The sequence below is a fragment of the Tribolium madens genome, unplaced genomic scaffold (assembly GCF_015345945.1).
Source record: "Tribolium madens isolate multiple individuals breed KSU strain unplaced genomic scaffold, Tmad_KSU_1.1 Scaffold_3;HRSCAF=73;Tcas5.2_LG2, whole genome shotgun sequence".
Classification (NCBI taxonomy): domain Eukaryota; kingdom Metazoa; phylum Arthropoda; class Insecta; order Coleoptera; family Tenebrionidae; genus Tribolium; species Tribolium madens.
Window position 1 is genome coordinate 11,533,933 of NW_025401006.1, and position 18,625 is coordinate 11,552,557.

The window sequence follows — 18,625 nt, forward strand, 5'->3', positions numbered from 1 at the left end:
TCAATTGTTCAAATTTTGACCCAAAATATTTCATACTCACTTTAGTCAATAAATAAGCGAGAATACTCATTTCAGGTGGCACAAATTGTTCGCGATAAGTTGGCTTATCCTCCTTCATTTGCGATGGTTGATGTCCGAGGAGTTTTGTATTCAACTTAACTCTTTGCTTATTTAACCAGTTTGCAGGACCGGTCATTTCTTCAGTTGGCGTTGCTTGGGTACTTTGCGAACCTGGGGGAGCAGTATTCGGTTGAACTCCACCGATACTTGCGGTCCTAAGCAACTTCTTAATACCCCCACCGAATAACCTACAATTTAGTTTTTATTTCTAATCGTACAGGGTGTCCAAAAAACATTAAAAGATTTGGGAGGTGATTCCTTAGGTCAAGATAGAAAAAGAGTCCCGGAAATGCCTCCGAAAGAAAAAAAATCTTTGCTCCTCATTTTTGGAGGGCTTTAACTCCCATAGGAAGCATTTCTGCCTATTTTTTTCTCCTGCTACTTTTCTTAATGAAAATGAATATACAGGGTGATTTTAAAAAAACGACAGGCTCTGTGAAAATTTTATTTAAGGCCCGGCCCGATTTCAAAAATTAAAAAACTAAATTAAATGGCTTTTATTATGGTATAAGTTGACAATTTTAGGATTTTTCTAAATGTCATAATATATTCTGGGCTATATTATTTAACTTTCTAATTTTAAATAGACACAATTTTTTTTTTTCATAATTTGGAAAATATAAGTTTTCTTGGTACTTGTGTATTCTACTTTTACTAAAAGCACAAGGCGACATTTTTGTTTTTTTTTTAACATTGAAAAAAACAATCACCAAAATTCTCCATCACGTAAGGTTTTTTTGTGTTTTTTTTTGCGATTACAAATCAGTAGTAAAGGATGAAATTTAAATTTATTTCTCATAGTAATGCCTTAGGTTAACGTTTACCAATAATAATATTACAAGACCATCGTTTTTTATCGAATAAATTTTTGAATTTTACGAAAACTGTTTTGTGATAATAATTTGACAAGTTGAATTAATCTTTGAATATAAATTTCCAAATTTCAACGAGTAAAAAAGTTTGAGTTGAAATTCGTAATTCAATAATAAAAACGATGGTCGACTTATATTTGATTAGATTATTTCCAAAAACATTTAATAAGTGGAAATAAAAAAATTAATAAATCAAAAAATTCATCTGACATGACAACAAGAAGATTAATCACTTCAATGACAGCAGGAAGAGAAGTTTTATGGCAAAAGACGCTTTTGATTGGATGACATAAAGATATGCTATTGGTGGAAATTGTAAATTTGACATATTAATTAAAAATGTGACGTGTTGGAGCTTTTTTATTTTCACAATTATCAGACAAATAGCCTGTTTTAAGACTGTTACCAAAAAATGCTTGTTAGAAAGGTCATGACGCCTAGTAATATTTAAAAAAAAATTACCAAAGTTGAAAAAAAAACAATAAAAATTATGAAATTTAGTTCCATGTCAATAAAAAATTGACGTTAACAATAATCGTATTAAAAGTAACCAAAATAAATAAACAATAATAAAATAAATGAATCACACTAAATTAGATGTTTTTCTGAATTATTTCTTTCTTATTAAAATTTTGAAAAAATATTGGCAATATTTTCTTTCATTTGCTGCTTTTCGACATGAAATGGCATTGTCTTATGACACCATGCAATTTTTATTATTATTTTTTTAACTTTAATATTTTTTTTAAATGTCTTCCAAATAAAAAAAAATGGGTTCTAATTTAAAAAAATGAGAAATATTAAAAGCCATTTACTTTATTTCTTAAATTTTTGAAATTGGGCCATAAATAATGCCATTTTTTAAAAATCACCCAGTTTTGGTCCCAGAATTTTTTAACGTTTTTTCAAGTTAAACTTACTGTTTTTCTGAATTATTTCTTTCTTATTAAAAATTTGAAAAAATATTAAAAAAAAATATTTTCTTTTATTTGCTTCTTTTTGACATGTCTTATGACACCATGCAACTTTCATTAATTTTTTTTAACTTTAATAACTTTTTTTTAAATACCTTCCAAATAAAAAAAAATGGGTTCTAATTTAAAAAATTAGAAATATTAAAAGATATTTAATTTATTTCTTAAATTTTTGAAATCGGGCCATAAATAATGCAGTTTTTTTAAAATCACCCAGTTTTAGCCCCAGAATTTTTTATCGTTTTTTCAGGACACCCTATATATCAAGTTAAACTTACTGTCCCCACACATCCTGATTGAAAACATGTGCTGTTACATGGAATAGAATAACACAGTCGCAGGTGCTCAAACCGTACAAAACAAGTGCTAAATACGTCGCTGAGAAGGCCTCACATAATATCACTGTCAATCTTGGAGTGTCTTCGTCTTTTTCTCGAGCTAATAAAGCCCGTAGACTTGTCACACCGGGCCATTTAGGTGGTAAAGTGATGATTTGTTGACCGTCATTGACTGAAACTCGTCTCCTTCTTCCGACTAAATGCGTGGAACAAACTTCTTGACTATCAGGTAGATTACTTTTGAAAGTATCTGAATCACACAAAGATTGATAAATGCACGCCGATAATGCTATAGCCAAGTCTCGGAGAACTGTAAGTTGGCTTTGGTAAGTGTTGGGTCTTGGAAGTTCAACAATCTGGAAACAATGACTTAAAAAAAGAAAAGTTAAGCGCGTTTTTAGTACAGTTTCCAACATATCGTGAATAAGACATTGCAGATAGCGAATCGGATCAGCAATCACTGTTTTACTACTGGCAACACTGGCTGCAAGAAGTGGTAAACTGGTAGGGAATGGAAGAGGACTCAACAACTGTTGATGGGTTTTCTCTTGTTGCAGTTCTTGTAATAGAAGAACTAGTTCCATGCGTACGGAAGCTAAACCACCGGTTGCACCATGCAACGAACAGTAGCTAAGTAAAGTTCTCAAAAGAGTTTCATTGGCTAAAAACACCAAACATTTTTTTTTTCGCTCACTTCAACAAATACAAAAGTTACCTCTAAGCCATCTCTTTCTTTTGGCAGCTCGTTGCACTTTAGCCTCAAAATCTAACTTCTCTTGGACAAGGATTTCGTGTAATGTGGGTCTTGTTCCAGCTTCAGTGACAGAATTTTCCATTTCCGGTGACGATTCTAGGTCTAAAGGTTCGACAATATCGGTGGTTGAGTAATTACACAATTGTCTTAAAGCTTCCACTTCGCGCTCCAACCAGATGTACAGCTGGTAGCGCAACTGCCCCCCTGAACCACAAAAATTATTATTTAATTTTTTTTTATTTATTTCAACCATTTGGTTGGTTGAAGTTAAAAAAATAAAAAAAGATAGAAAAACAATGAAAATGTTACCACTCGCGAAGAATAATTTTTCAAAACCGGTTAAAAATCGACTTAAAATCACTTGATTTAAAATTTTTCTCAATGAAAACATTTTTTTACCAATTCACTTGAGTTCGCGGTCTTTACTTGAAAAAAAAGGCTGACGAAGCCATTTGTTTTCATATTTTAACAAATCATATCAATCCAACAGGTTTTTTTTTCAATATGTAACTTCTTTTGGGCACTATTCAATTTTCTCAAATTATTTTTTACTAACAAAAAATTTAATTATCAATATGTAAGTTACAGTTGCTACAATTTCTTTTCAAAAAATGCATTTAGTTATGTTATCGATTTAAAAAAGTTTGATTTTCCAATATAATTACAAGTTTGTTAATTATATTTTTTTTTGTAGGTTATTAATGTTACTATGCGTTAATTTATTTTTTCGTCTTATTTCTAGAATTCGGATTCTTAGCATTATGCTAATCCGTTATTTTAATAAGTTATGTAAAATTTCTTGTCGATATAGGCAGATTAAAGTTTTCTGTTTCAAATAAATATTTTTTTAGGCTTATTTGCTAATTTGCCTTTTTTATGCTAAAAAACGTTTTTTGTGATATTTTTGATCATTTTAGTTTTTGAAGTTTTTTAGCTTTAGGCTAATATGTAGTTACAAATAATTTATAATTGAGTCGTCTAGTTGCAGAACCGGTTAAATCCAAAAATGACAAAAATTTAGTTTAAAAAGTTTTAAAAAATAAAAAACTAAGGTATAATTTGACATTTTTAGAAGCCACTTATGTTTTGGTGAGTGATTCAACTAAAAAAAAAATTGAAAAGCGAGGTCTGACCTTAGTAGAATCAGTTGAAATAACAAATAATTTTAAAAACGTTATTTCAAAAGTAAGTGGAACTGAAAATTGCAAAAATTTTTGTCTAAAATGAGGATTATATTTTATTAGAAAAAATATAAGAAATTTTAAAAACAATATCATTGCTTTAGATATCCTTCTACGATAGATAATATTAAATACGCTCCAATTTTATTACAAACATAGAAGTGGAAAGAAGCTCCTCACACTTTAAAAATGTGCTAACCGTTAAGAGAAAGAAACGACTTTCTGGTCGATAATTTAGAAAAACATTTATTCATAAAAAAAAATTTTAAAATTTTATAAAATTCAAAAAAATATTTTTTTTTTGTTAAACGTTTGTTTTGAGACTTTTTTTTATTGGAAAATACATTTATTTTGTTTGAATTGCGCTGAAGTTTTTTTGAAAAAAAATGAGAAGTGTATTTTTAAGACAAATTTTCAGTTTTTGTGCCTTTTTATGCATATTTTGCTTAAAGATTAAGCATATCTCGCGTTTATTTTCGTCCTTTTTGTGCTAAAAAGTCCGAACTTTACTTATTTCTTCCTTTTTTGATCGTCAAGAAACAGTTTGCGTCTAGAATATTTTTTTTTAAATCACAACCTTCCACATTTTGTTTATTTTTTCACTTTCTTTTGCTTGTAAAATTGGTACTTTTCTTTGATACTTTTTTTATTAGAAAATAAATTTATTTTGTTTGAATAGTACTGAAGCTTTCTTGAAAAAAAATTATGAGTGTTTTTTTAAGCATATTTTCAGTTATTGTGCTTTTCTATGCATATTTTGCTTAAATATTAAGCATATTTCAGCGCTTATTATCGTCCTTTTTGTGCTAAAAAGTCCAAACTTTACTTATTTCTTCCTTTTTTGCTCGTCAAGAAACAGTTTGCGTCTCAAATATTTTTTATAAATCACAACCTTCCACAGTTTTACTTTTTCAGTTTCTTTTGCTTGTAAAATTGGTAATTTTCTTTGATACTTTTTTTTATTAGAAAATAAATTTATTTTGTTTGAATAGCACTGAAGCTTTCTTAAAAAAAGTTATGAGTGTTTTTTTAAGGCATATTTTCAGTTTTTGTGCTTTTCTATGCATATTTTGCTTAAATATTAAGCATATTTCATCGCTTATTTTCGTACTTTTTGTGCTAAAAAGTCCGAACTTTACTTATTTCTTCCATTTTGCTCGTCAAGAAACAGTTTGCGTCTCAAATATTTTTTATAAACCACAACCGTCCACATTTTGTTTATTTTTTCACTTACTTTTGCTTGTAGAATTGGTAATTTAATAAAAAAAAGAATTACTACTGTTATTGTAAGTAACTTTATTTCAACTATTTGGTTGGTTGAAATTACAAGAAAATTGAAGAAAAATAATAAAAACATTAAAACTATAGTAAAGAATAATTTTTCATAAACGACAGCTCTTTCAGTGTGAAAAATTTTCAGACTAAATCATATTACACTAAAAGGTTGAATAAATTACAAAATGAAAAATTTTAATTTACCTTCTTTTTGGACACTACTCAATTTTCTGTCATTATTTTTTATTAACAAAAATTTGAATTACAAAATATGTAAGTTACAGTTGCTACAATTTCTTTTCCAAAACTGCATTTAGTTATATCATAGTTCTGTTATCTAGTTAATTTATTTTTCTCGCCTTATTTCTCTTTTTTTACTCGTGCTTTTTATTCTCTTGTTTGTTATTTTTTTGTTAATATTTTTTTCACTTTCTTTTGCTCTACAAAATGGTTTTCTCTCATGCTTAATATTTTCTTGTTTGTTTTTTTTTTTGTTATATTTTTAATTTTGTTATATTTTTTTAATTTTTTTGCTTACAAAAATGGTTTTCACTCACCATCCACTTCGAATCCGGTCGCTAGCGTGGACAACTCCTCCATGAGAATTTTCAAACAGGCGACAAATTTCAGTTGTTGTGCCATAATATCAATATGTTGAGTGACCGCTTCGTCACTTTCCTCATCTGCTTCATCTTTACTGTCACACTTCATTTTAAGTCCTTCATCTGAAGTTTCCGAATCCTTTTCATCATCACTCCACTTCAAGTCCAAATCATCAGTTTTCGTTTTAAAATCAGACAAAGTCGCTCCCCAATCGAACGTATCGCCTGTCTGTTGACCACTCTCCCATGAAATAATCCCAGTGTCAATTTCAGTCTTTGTTTCATTTACTTTCGGCGACACCACTAAAATTGACACATAAAATACAAGAATCAGAAAATTCATCGACTTACAAGGAGTCATTTGTTTATTTTCTGTCACAATATAGGGAAGTTTTGACAAAACCTCTAAAGCAAGAGCGGGACAACCTGCCCTAAAGTGTCCATGCGCCGTAGCAAAATACAATTGTCTTTCCAAAGGTGTGATCGATTCCTCGACTACCACTTGTTTACCCCCAGGAAGCCAAGCCTTCTTTTGACCACAATTCGCCATGTGTTGTCTTACAAGTAATGGATGCGTTCTTAAATAAACATAAAAATTGAAAACATTCGGATCGGCTTCTTTGGTTTCTCTAGCTTCGTCTTCATGTGTGTGGTGTTGGGTGCCTGCATTACCGATAAGAAGAGTGCTCAAAGCCGCTTGGTGTTCCTTCAAAGACCAGTAAGCCATCGAACGTAAAAAGGGATCTGGGTGTGCTTTAGTTATATCCTCATTTGAACCATCAGAATCGCAACCCAAAATCTCCTGATACAACAACTTCTTGAAACAATCACCATCGCCTTCGTAGAGACGCACAATCACTAGGGCAAGTTGGAGATCGTGCAATTTTTGTAAACACACCTCGGTGGCATCTTTCAGATTACCAGCGAGTAAGAAAAATGCAGCTGCATGTTCGAATCTTTGTTTTCCCAGTAAAGCATAGGCGTTTTTAAGAGCTGCTTTCCGCCATCGATCCTCTGAGAAATTATTTGCGAAAAATTGTGTCATTCTATCGTCGCGTTTTGACCTAAAAATTTCCGTTTTTCATATTCTTGATTCGATTTTTACAAACCTGTATAAACCCCAAAGTAAACTCTTCTTATTCATTGCTAAATAATACAAAGCAGCGTCCATAGGATCCTGTTTGACTTGATAAGCCGCTTTTGCTAATACTTGAACACATTGTTTCAACAATGACAAATTCCGGATCCACCAACCTACACCAAGTTCACGCAATTGGTTCCAAGTTGGTTCACCTTTTGCGTAACTTGGAATCAAATTTAATAGCTCGTCTTGACTTTCGGAGTGATAAGCCCAGGCTAGGTTGTTAGTACCGACGCCTTGTTTTTGAAATTGCGTTCTTTGAGCCAAGGGAAGACATCTACAAGGGAAAAAACTGTAAACTAAGGGACGGTTTTAATATAGCTCTTTTGAATTAACTAAATCATCGATTAAAATACTTGTTAATTTTTTTACATTTGAGCATTTCTCTAAAAATTTTGTTGCATGTTAAGAAATATTTAAAGTTGATATTTCTGTCTTTTCCGAAGAAAATTTTAAAGTTTCCATTAACATCTTTTCATTTCCGAAAATTCCTCTAAGAATTTTTTAAGTTTTGTTACAAGCCTTGAGTTTTTTTAGCCAATAAATTCAATTGCAAGTTAAGAAATTTCTTAGCTTGGTTGTTGTAGACACTTTCTTTGTCTCCCCAACTGTTTTTTGTAGTCCAAAATTTGGAGAAGTTTTCATTTCTTTATTTTCGAAAATTTCTCTAATTTTTTTTTAAGTTTTGTTACAAGCCTTTGGTTTTTTAGTCAATAAAAATTATTGCCGTTTAATTTTTTTTAGGTTGATATTTCTAAACACCTTCTTAGTCTCCTAAACTGTCTTTTGCAGCTCAAAATTTATAAACGTCTCCAATTCTTTATTTCGAAAATTTTCTCTAAGAATTTTTTTTAAGTTTTGTTACAAACCTGGAGTTTTTTTAGCCGATAAGTTAAGAAATTTTTTAAGATAATATTTTTGGAAACTTTCTTAGCCTCCCCAAAATTTGGAAAAGTCTCCTTTAACATTTCTCTAAATAAAAATTTTGTGTAAGAATTTTTGTAAGTTTAAGATAAATTTAAATCTAAGATAAAATGTAAAGTTTAAAAAGTTTGAAAAAAAAGTGAAACGTTTCAATTAACATTTAATTTCGAAAATTTCTCTAATTTTTTTTTCAAATTCTGTTACAAACCTGGAGTTTTTTTAGCCGATTAATTTAATTCCAGTTTAATTTTTTCTAGGTTGGTGTTTCTAGACACCTTCTTTAGTCTCCTAAACTGTCTTTTGCCGCCCAAAATTTGGGAACGTCTCCATTTCCTTTTTTTGGATTTTTTTAAGTTTTGTTACAAGCCTAGAGTTTTTTAAGCCGATAAGTTAAGGAAATTTTTAAGATAGTATTTTTGGAGACTTTCCGAGCTTCCCCAACTGTCTATAGCAGCCCAAAATTTGAAAAGTCTTATTAACATTTCTTTATTTTCGAAAATTTTCTCTAATTTTTTTTTTAAGTTTTGTTACAAACCTAGAGTTTCTTTTAGTCCATAAATTTAAACGTAAATTAAGATATTTTTTAGGTTGATATTTCTGGATATTCTCTTAGTCTCCTTAACGGTCTTTTTTTTTAGCTCAAAATTTTGAAAAGTTTCGATTAACATTTATTTATTTTCGAAAATTTTTCTAATTTTTTAAGTTTTATGACAAGCCTGGAGTTTTTTATCCGATAAAGTTTATTGCGATTTATTTTTTTAGGTTGGTAGTCTTAGTGGTGGGCTTAGCCTCATAAGCTGTCTTTTGCAGCCCAAAATGTGAAAACTTCTCCATTTCTTTTTTTTTTTGGATTTTTTTAACTTTTGTTAAAAGCCTAGAGTTTTTTTAGTCGATAAGTTAAGAAATTTTTTAAGATGGTATTTCTGGAAACTTTCTTAGCCTCCTCAACTGTCTCTACTAGCCCAAAATTTGAAGTCTTCATTAACATTTCTTTATTTTCTTTAAGTTTTGTTTACAAACCTAGAGTTTCTTTTCTCTTTTAGAGGTTTTTAAAAAAAAAGTTTAAAAGTTTTAAAGTTAAGATATTTTTTAGGTTGATATTTCTGGATATTTTCTTAGTTTCTTGCAGCCCAAAATTTGGAAACGTCTCCATTTCTTTTTTTGGATTTTTTTAAAGTTTTGTTACAAGCCTTCAGTTTTTTTAGCCGCTAAGTTAACAAATTTTTTAAAATGATCTTTCTGGAGACTTATTTAGCCTTCCCAACTCTCTTTTGCAGACCAAAATTTTGTAGTCTCCATTAACATTTTTTCATTTTCAAAAATTGCTCTAATTTCTTTTTAATCTTTCTTACAAGCCTAAAGTTTTTTTAGCATATAAATTTTATTGCAAAAACCGTTTAAGTTGGTAATTCTAGACATTCTCTTAGTCTTCCCAACTGTCTTTTGTAGCCCATTTGTAAAAGTCTGCATTTACATTTCTTTATTTTCGAAAATTTTCTCTATTTTTTTTCTCATTTGTCTTTTGCAGTACGATGTTTTGCAAAGCCCCGACTGACATTTATTATATTTAATAATATTTCTAGGAATTTAAAAAAAAAATTTTTGTAAGTTAAATAATTTTCTAATTCTCCAACTGCCTTTTAAAGATCGAATAAAATTCTTTTGAATAACATTTTTTTAAATAGCTATTCCTTACCTCAATAGATATCCATAATGCTTCATTGCCAGCAAAAATCTGAGTCCACAATCATCCAAACTATCGGTGATAATTTCATCAGACTGTCCAACAAGATTCTCTTTCGCCATTGCTGATTTTGCTGAATCTATCGCAAATCTTTCAGCTAAATCGGTGTTACAAGTCGAGACCGTGTCAGCTAAAGCCAGAAGATGCATTTGATCAAGACTCGACAATCCGGGAAGATGCATATGTGTTAAAAGTCGTGATAAAACCCTCCCTTGTTTTGGAGTAAAATGTGTAATGCCTATATTACGTTCTGACTGTCTCCTATCCATCCTCGACATTTCCTTATCTTCCAAAAGTGTATCCAACGATTCTTCCATTCCTAAACTACTATCAAACAACTCGTTGTAATTCTTTTCTTCTTCTTGTGGTCCTGCTTGTTCCTTATCAGCGGCCAAAAGTGTCCACAATGGCAGCGGTGGAATATTATTAATCTCGTCATAATCCAAAGCAATTTCTCCAATACTAGCCCTATGTTCGGGACTACCAGCTGGGTAACTCACCGATAAGGTTCTAGCCCTTGCCCAGCCTTGCATCTCTTCGGGTGTTTCCTGATTACCACCGACACACTTAACCAAATGGGCTAAAATAGCCTTCACCCATCGAATTTTACCCGAATTGAGCAACTCCATCAATTGTTTCGGATGGTATTGGGGCAGGACAGGGCATGCAATTCGCGATGCCTCAAACAAACCATAATCAGGCATATAATCGAGATTTGCCTCTTTATTTGCCCGTTTCCGGTCAAGAATTTGTAAATTAACCGAACTGATGCGACCCAAGGTGGGAATTGCGGCCAATTTTCGTTGATTTTCTTGAGTGAGAGTCCGGAAATCGACATCACGTCCGTTTTTACCATCAGGCTCGCTGATATCCATGGGTTGAAGAGACTGGTCTTGGGGCCTCCATTGGGTGTAGACGTGCATCTCAGAGTCCATTCCTACCACGAGGATACCATCGCGCACCCAACTGATTTGCATCGGAAGGGCTGGGAGTCCATCGGCCGTTTGTAACTCGATTTTACGCAAAGTCATCCATTTGAAATCGTCGACGAAAAGAGGTTGAGCCAAAGAACTGGCTTTTCGCAAAATCGGGCGATAATTATTGATCGATTCTTTCATGGCTTTGACATTTGCTTGTGCTAAATCGGTCGAGAGAGGTGTATACAGCATTATTTTGCTACCACAAGCCACGGTGAGTATATGTGAGCCGTCCTCGTTCGATACCCAATCCAATTGGACTATGTGTTTCTGGGTAAGTGGGCAAATATTGCCCATTTCTGATATAGACTTTCGCAAAGATTGTAAAGTGGTGAAACTCGGTACTGCTAATAAAGTCGGTTTAATGTGTGAATCAGTACTGAGAGTTTGTCTATCGTCGTTTGAAAAAGTGTGTAAAACTTCATTGATGCGTTGTTTTTTCTTCAAAGTGCGTGAATCATACAAGTAACTTAAATCGAGATGTCGATCGATGTTAATTCGAGGTAAATGGATATTTTTCAAGTGGATTATGTCCTCTAATACCCATTCTGTACCTCCGGTTGACTCGCATTCGTAAATTGCCACGCATAAGTTGATGAAACGTGAATCTGGATCGTTTTTATTGGGCCGAGTGAAGCTTTTACCGTACTTGTAAGCACAAGCTAAACGGCCTGAATAGGCAACACTTATGTTCAGGACTTGGCCTTCGATCTCTATCGCCGACTCTTTCAACATGTTCCACTCAGTCCAAACCTTTGAGAAAATTAAAACATAAATATATTTTGTAGCACTTAGAATACAAAACTCCAAAAATTTTATTCTTACATTTATTACTTAGCTTTTTCATTAAATATTTCAAGCATAAAACGCTTGGTTTCATAAATGATACATTATACCGAATAACTATTAATGTTTGTGAAGAAAATCTATTGGCAAATTGTTATATCAGAATGTTTCAAGTGAACAGTAGCTCGTCGCCAATTGCCTATAAAAGTTTGATGTTTGAATTTGAAAGCTAAGGTTGCTAATCTGAAATTTAAAATCTAGCACCAACTTGAGGTAAAAAATCACAATCATTTACAGTCACCCGATACAATGCTTTCAAATAAATTTCTCATCAAAGTGTCTTATGACTTGGAATTTAAATTATCAACATAAACTATTTAATTTAAACATCACATTTTTACAGTCAATTGTCATTCATTTCCGACGAGCGGCCGCGGGCATGGACGTCACTTGACATAATTTAATATCACCGATAATTCAATGTTGCCAACTTAATTTTAAAGTCACAGGTTACTTTGATAAGAAATCGAGGATTAAACCGCTGTGGAATTATGATGTACTAGATGGTGGAACTACGTGATAAATTATTAGTTTTGGAATTGTTTGAAATTATTTAGAATTATTGTTTGGAATTACGTGATAAATTACTAGTTTTGGAATTGTTTGGAATTATTTAGAATTATTGTTTAAAAGTCTTAGGAAGCACTCATGCATTAAACTCATTTTAATTCTTTATGCAAATTAATATCTACCGATCGATTTCAAAAATTTATTTCAAGTAAAAACAAAAAAGTACTAAATCCCAAAACTGTGTTACAGACAGAATTATGCGAAAAAAAAATACTTGAAAAAAAAATTATTTCATACTGAAAATACTACAGATTAAGTAATGATAGGGGACAGTATTTATTATGATGACTCGACACAGAGACATTTTCAGATGAGGATTTGAAAGAAGAGGAAGGAAATATTAATATGGCAAAAAACATTAAGATTAATTAGTTTTATGCTATATATTGTAAAGAAAAGTGGCATATCGGAAAAAAGTAATAAAAGAAACAGGAATTTAAAATCACATTTTTTAAAATTATAAAACAAGCGACAGTAAATTAGATCACCAAAAGTAGAGGAAAAGTAAACATAGTAACATTTTTTTAATGGAAACCTACCACCAATTAATTGAAATAAAAAATGTTTTGGTATCGCTTCTTTACAACATTTAAATATTTATTAATTTATTTAAAAAAAAACTGGTAGTTTACTCAAATACTAAATACAAAATAATACTTGTAAGTCAAACATTTTTTAACAAAAAATGTCAGGTTTACAAAAACACAATTCTTGTAACAAGGTCGTTGTCTAGAAAAAAAATTGTGGTAGGTTTATGAAATTAAAAAAAATCTCGTAAGTATAAACAAATTAACCGATGCTCAATGTTTTTTTTTGAATAGCATTTTTATAGCCATTGGCACACCTATAAATTTATTTGCCAAAAAAATTGATAGTTTCGCCAAAAAAAAATCGTTTTCAGACTTCTGGACCACCCTGTATAATTTATTTATTTTGTTCTGTTCGGAAGAACTTTTTAAATTAAATAATGATCAAATTTAAATAATTAATAGAAAGTACGAGGATTCAAAACAGATTTTGTAATAGGTATTTGTTCTTAATATTGTTTTTTAGATTTTATACAGTGTGCTCGGACACACGAAATTTTATCTTTTACAAAAGTCGTTTCACCTATCTGGGGACATCTTGTATATTGTTTATTTTTGTTTACATTTTTTTACTTTATTAGAGAACGCATTTTATATTACATTTTTTGTCGTTGATTGTATCTACTTTTTTTAATAATAGAGAGATTAAATAAAAAAGCAAAAACTATTAAAAGTAATCACAATTACAGCAATTTGTAAATATTATTAATAATATGAAATATACTCTTGTAGTAAATAACTATCAAGAAATTATTTAATCAAGCACACACAGACTATAAATATCACATCAATTTACTTTTATTTAAATTTTGAATTATTTAAAGTATTTAGAATTATTTGTAAGTATTCTGAATTATTTGGAAATATTTTTAAGATTATCAACAGTAATATCCCGAGTGCAAGCCAAATTGTCGATAATACAAACAAGGGTTATTTTGGAGAATATTTTCATTATGAGAAATAAAAAAATATGTAAAAAAAAATATTTCAGTCAATTAAATCTTTCAAATTTGAGTCTCACCCAATCAGATTTGCGCTAATTTAGCACACGGCCAAATTATCGATAATTACCGCGTAATTTGCACCTGATTGGATGAATTTCAGAAATTTGAAAGATTTGATTGGCTTAAAGTTTGTGAGGGAAAACTCACCTTTCCTGTATTGACCACCATCCCATCCTCCTCCAACAAATACTCCTTCATACTTTTAACTTCATGTGGATTGCTCGTAACCGTCCAAAATCTAATAACCCCATCACTGCACGCTGTCGTAAAACAATACGGCGCTAAACAAGCCGGATAAATCGACGCTGAACTCAAATGCCCGGCCGCTGGAGCAGCATGAACAATCTCAACACCATCAGGTATTGGAAGAATTTGTTTAACTTCTCTCGTCACAGTAATATTAATATGTGGACTAACTTTCGCTTGTTTAATATGCAAAGATTCCATACTGTTTTTTCGAGACATATCATTCTCGTCTTGGACTAGATTACAATCAGGAACATACATTTGACTCCCAGTCAAGGAACAATCAACTTCATTCGATGCAATTGTTAGTTTCCACATGTGTATAATTGTGTTTTGATCGGTGCAATCCAACAAAACTATATAGAATGGTTCTTCAAAGACTGCATTTTGCTGTAAGTCGACCATGGCATCATGAGCTGAAAGACTCGCAGGAGTGCTTCGTTGACCAGTGATCAACTGTTCCTGATACACGTGTAAAAACGTAGTGTTTTGCCATTGAATGGCTTGAGAGATTGTCTCCAATTGGATTATACACCCAGGTCGTGAAGTACTCTGCTGTGATACTATATTAATGTTTTCCAATAAGCTCTCTTGATTGAAGGAGGATAAATCCGATATACTTTCATTTTCATCAACCTCGCGTCGTTCTCGAAATGACAAATCGGCCAAAAGTGTGCGTGCATCAATCACAGCTTGATACACTCTCAAACATTCACCATCGGAAGCCACGAAACAAGCACTTGGTGAATTTGAAAAATTCCCCAAAGTACTAGATGGCAGCAAAGTCGGAATCCATGCAACATTACTGAACGCTGACGGTTCAGGTGAACTAATACGAGCAAGCTCGCAAATACCCCCCGATTTTGATAATGGCCCAACAGCGTCAACTTTCCACAAAATCAACTCACTACAGAAACCCCTACTCTGTTGATTTTTATTCTGCTCAATTATATTGTGATGACTTGTAGTGAGGAGTAAAGGTAAGACTGGATGACATGTGATATCGTTGACTCTAAATCGGTGTCCTGAAGCCCTACTTCTGTGACCAATACTCAAAACTTGACTGAATTTACTCTGATCGGCGAAAGTTAATTCCCAAAGATTCAAGGTTCCATTATCGTGTTTGGTGACTAAGGAAACAACAGCTGATTCGTTTTGTTCTTCTTGTGTTGGTTCTACTTCAGCATTGGGGTTACTTTCGTCTTCTTCTTTAACACTGGCTAAACCAGGACCGTCACGATGAACCACGTCTTTGACTAGATGCTTGATGATGGGGGCAGCACTGTACAAACTCACCGTTGTTGACATACTCATCGAGTCGCCAAGAGGAAACGCTGACGGAATTCGGGTTGAAAATGACACTTGTGCTTGACGGAACGATCCTGGATGGTACTCATCCAACCATTCAACCACCCTAATCAACCAGAATGTAACCAAAACCATTTCGATTAAATAACTCACCAAATTAAGAAACTGCCATCTACTGGATGTATACTAAACAATAAATCTGGACTGTGGTGCCAATCTCTAAGCAAGGTTTCAATCCGAGCATCTAAACTATCAGAACCATTGGATTCCATAAGTGGTTCTTCGACTGGTTCAGTTCCTTCGGGATTTTCAACAACTCGTCTTGTTAGCTCTTCTAGTAACGATTCAGCTTGCATATTAAAATGCATTTCTTTGTTATCTAACCAATGAAGAACAAAAGCCGGTCGTGGGTTACAAAAACTGATACTTGGTACCAATGGAATATCAGTTTCGGCATTTACAGAAGCAGCCAAATGAAAATGAAGTCCAGGTGTTACACCTAAATTCCAAATTGATTTTTTTTTTACTTTTAGAAAAAAAATTCGCACCTGTTCCATGGTACCCATAGGAATGGAAATCATGTACGCTATAAGTCGATGGTAGAGTGGGTATTGGAGGGGAGGGTCCCCCAACTCCTTGCGCTTGTCTTTTGGCGTGTCGCCGAATATGGAAACATGTTCTAGAAACGATTGATAAATACATTAAATTTTCAAAAATTTTTCAAATACTTCATATGTTTCAATCTTTGCATGAATCTGTGTTTGTGACGATGCGTCCGGAATTTCGGATGATTTGCTTGAGGATCAAGTTGTGATAAATTGACTAGACCATCTTCTGGTAGTACTGTTTCGACCCAAAGACGGCAGATATTGTCTTTGCAAGATGTCACAAGCATATTTGAAACGGATCCTCTGCAATTTTCTTTTATTTTTTTCCGAAAAAGATTGAAAAACTAACTTACTTCGGCATGTATTTGCTTGTTGTTCGCCATGACAAATGAGTGACAGCTCGAGGATGAGCAATATACACAAAACCGTATTCTAATTCCGTAGGACCGTCAGTACTTTTAGATGTGAATAAAACTGAAATTTTACTGTTTAGTATTATACTGAGGGGATTTTTTTTAAACTCACAGTGTTTATTTTCATACCAAATTTTCACAAGTCTATCGTTTTCACCACAAGTAGCAAATAAAGTGCCATCAGGACTGAAAGCTAAGTGTTGCACGGGAATAGCTGTGTTTGCTTTCCAGACACATTGCCAACAAGTCTGCTCTTGTTCTAAAACGAGCAATTATTATTAATTAACAAGAATTATAGCTTTAATGTTTTTAATTAAAAAAAAACACATATTCAAGTTTGTCTAGAAGGGGTCGTTGAGACTTTTTTATCACAACTCTAACGTTCATAAATAAATAATTAAAATAGATTTTATTTCACCAGTGCACAATAAAAATAAAAAAATAACATAATGTGAGTAAGAACTCCACAATGCTTGAAATATTTGTTGTTACAGCTTTCGTAAGAAATCAGTTACGTTATTTACCTGGAAATTTATTTTCGTTCCAAAAGAAATTTTATAATACTGTAGAAATACCAATGTTCTTATCATTTTTCGATTAGGAAGAAGAACTCCAAAAAGTAAATAAATTTTTGTTTTTTGTATTTTTTTCAATACTTTAATGCCAATAATTTCTTTACAAGGTGAATATAAAGTATGGAACAAAGTGGTTGCCTCCAGTAAATAATAATTGACATAAATTAGAGTAATATAAAAAATCTGATCGTATTTTGAAAACGAAATTTTGTTTTGTTTTTGAGTTATGCAATTTTTTTTGTCAAAATAGTGTCATAACCTTCATGAGAAAAATGGTTTAATAGTGGGTTACCATTTAAAAAAAATGTAGAACTAAAAAACAAAACAAAAATATTTGAAAATCTTTATTCTTGATAAAACATCACATTTTTATAGTACTTTATCATTCATCAAATAGTTTTACCAAAAAATAAATAGTTTAAGCAAAAAACGTTTGGTTCCATACTTTTTATTCATCTGATATAATAAATGCAAACTCCAAATTTCTTTTTTTTTTAATTAGTGGAGTAGGTTTAGTAAGATTATAATAATTCAACATGTTTATCTTTGGTTGAGCTGAGTCTACGTTTAAACGACCTCTGTTAAAAACGATTTAACTTTTACTTTCAAAATGCATAATATTAGGAACAGATTTACCGTAAAATATTAGACAAATCAAAATAAACTATCAATCAGCAACCAAGAAATTTCTTAACTTTCATAATTTCTATGACAGTGTCACGGAAATTTTTAAATTTGATCGTATAACACAAGCGATTTTTAATTTGTAAATTTTAAGGCTAACTTAGTACTCCAACTAAAAAAAAAATCATTAATCGTTGACCGATTTTCTTGAAATTTGTTATGTTTCCAATTCATTCCAAGTAAGCCACCGCTGGCAAAAAACACAAAAAAATAGTCTTTTGTTTGAGAATTTGAAGTTTTTTGAAGTATTTTGAATCAGAAAATTGTTCATTAATTAATTAACGTTTATTCTTCAAATAATTATTTTTTATTTTAACCATAAAACCAAAAAAGCCGATTTTTAAAACAAAAATGTTAATTGTCTTTACTTTTCTTGTCGAAAAATCTAAGACATGTTCTGATTAGTTGATTTTAATAGACGTAATTGATTGGCTAAAGGTGGAACAATGATACTCAACTTTAAAGTCTTAAATATTTTTTTACTTTTTATTGGTCTAATAATCGAAAGTGCATGATTCATATTGGTTTTGGGGCTGGCTCCACCCATTGTGCAAAATTAGATCCAATTAAAATAAGATAACTCACACTAAACGCTGATTTGTTATAAAAGTTCGATTAAAAATTGAATCATTATTCACGATTTTTTAAATGGGTGGAGTTACTTACCCCTGCTAGGTTTTTATCGGATTTTGGCCAATAAAAAATAAAAACCGGTTTGTTCTCACGGTAGTGGTAATTACGAGAATGGGAAATGATTATTATTGGCCCTTGTAATCGGACCAATAATAATTAATTTTATTTATATTATTAATTTTATTTATTTTATTTATTTTATTTCTTTTATTTATTTTATTTATTTTATTTATTTTATTTATTTTATTT

At 31.5% G+C, this 18,625-nt stretch overlaps 1 protein-coding gene across 7 annotated transcripts in view; it reads right to left on the reverse strand.

The window, feature by feature from the left end:
• Positions 1–18,625, reverse strand: part of LOC123008211 (dmX-like protein 2) — a 29,547-nt gene that overhangs the window by 9,361 nt on the left and 1,561 nt on the right. For 2 of the 7 annotated variants that reach the window (XM_044403906.1, XM_044403902.1), the window contains exons 4-15: positions 16,425–16,743; positions 16,192–16,374; positions 16,012–16,142; positions 15,617–15,962; positions 14,057–15,569; positions 9,878–11,655; positions 7,226–7,534; positions 6,072–7,180; positions 3,020–3,262; positions 2,709–2,965; positions 2,245–2,660; positions 41–308 (exon numbers count right to left, since the gene is read on the reverse strand). In XM_044403906.1, the coding sequence (XP_044259841.1) occupies positions 41–308; positions 2,245–2,660; positions 2,709–2,965; positions 3,020–3,262; positions 6,072–7,180; positions 7,226–7,534; positions 9,878–11,655; positions 14,057–15,569; positions 15,617–15,962; positions 16,012–16,142; positions 16,192–16,374; positions 16,425–16,743 (6,872 nt within the window). Of the gene's footprint in view, positions 1–40; positions 309–2,244; positions 2,966–3,019; positions 3,263–6,071; positions 7,181–7,225; positions 7,535–9,877; positions 11,656–14,056; positions 15,570–15,616; positions 15,963–16,011; positions 16,143–16,191; positions 16,375–16,424; positions 16,744–18,625 lie in introns of all 7 variants that reach the window. The other 5 variants (XM_044403907.1, XM_044403908.1, XM_044403905.1 and 2 more) reach the window with 5 other exon arrangements.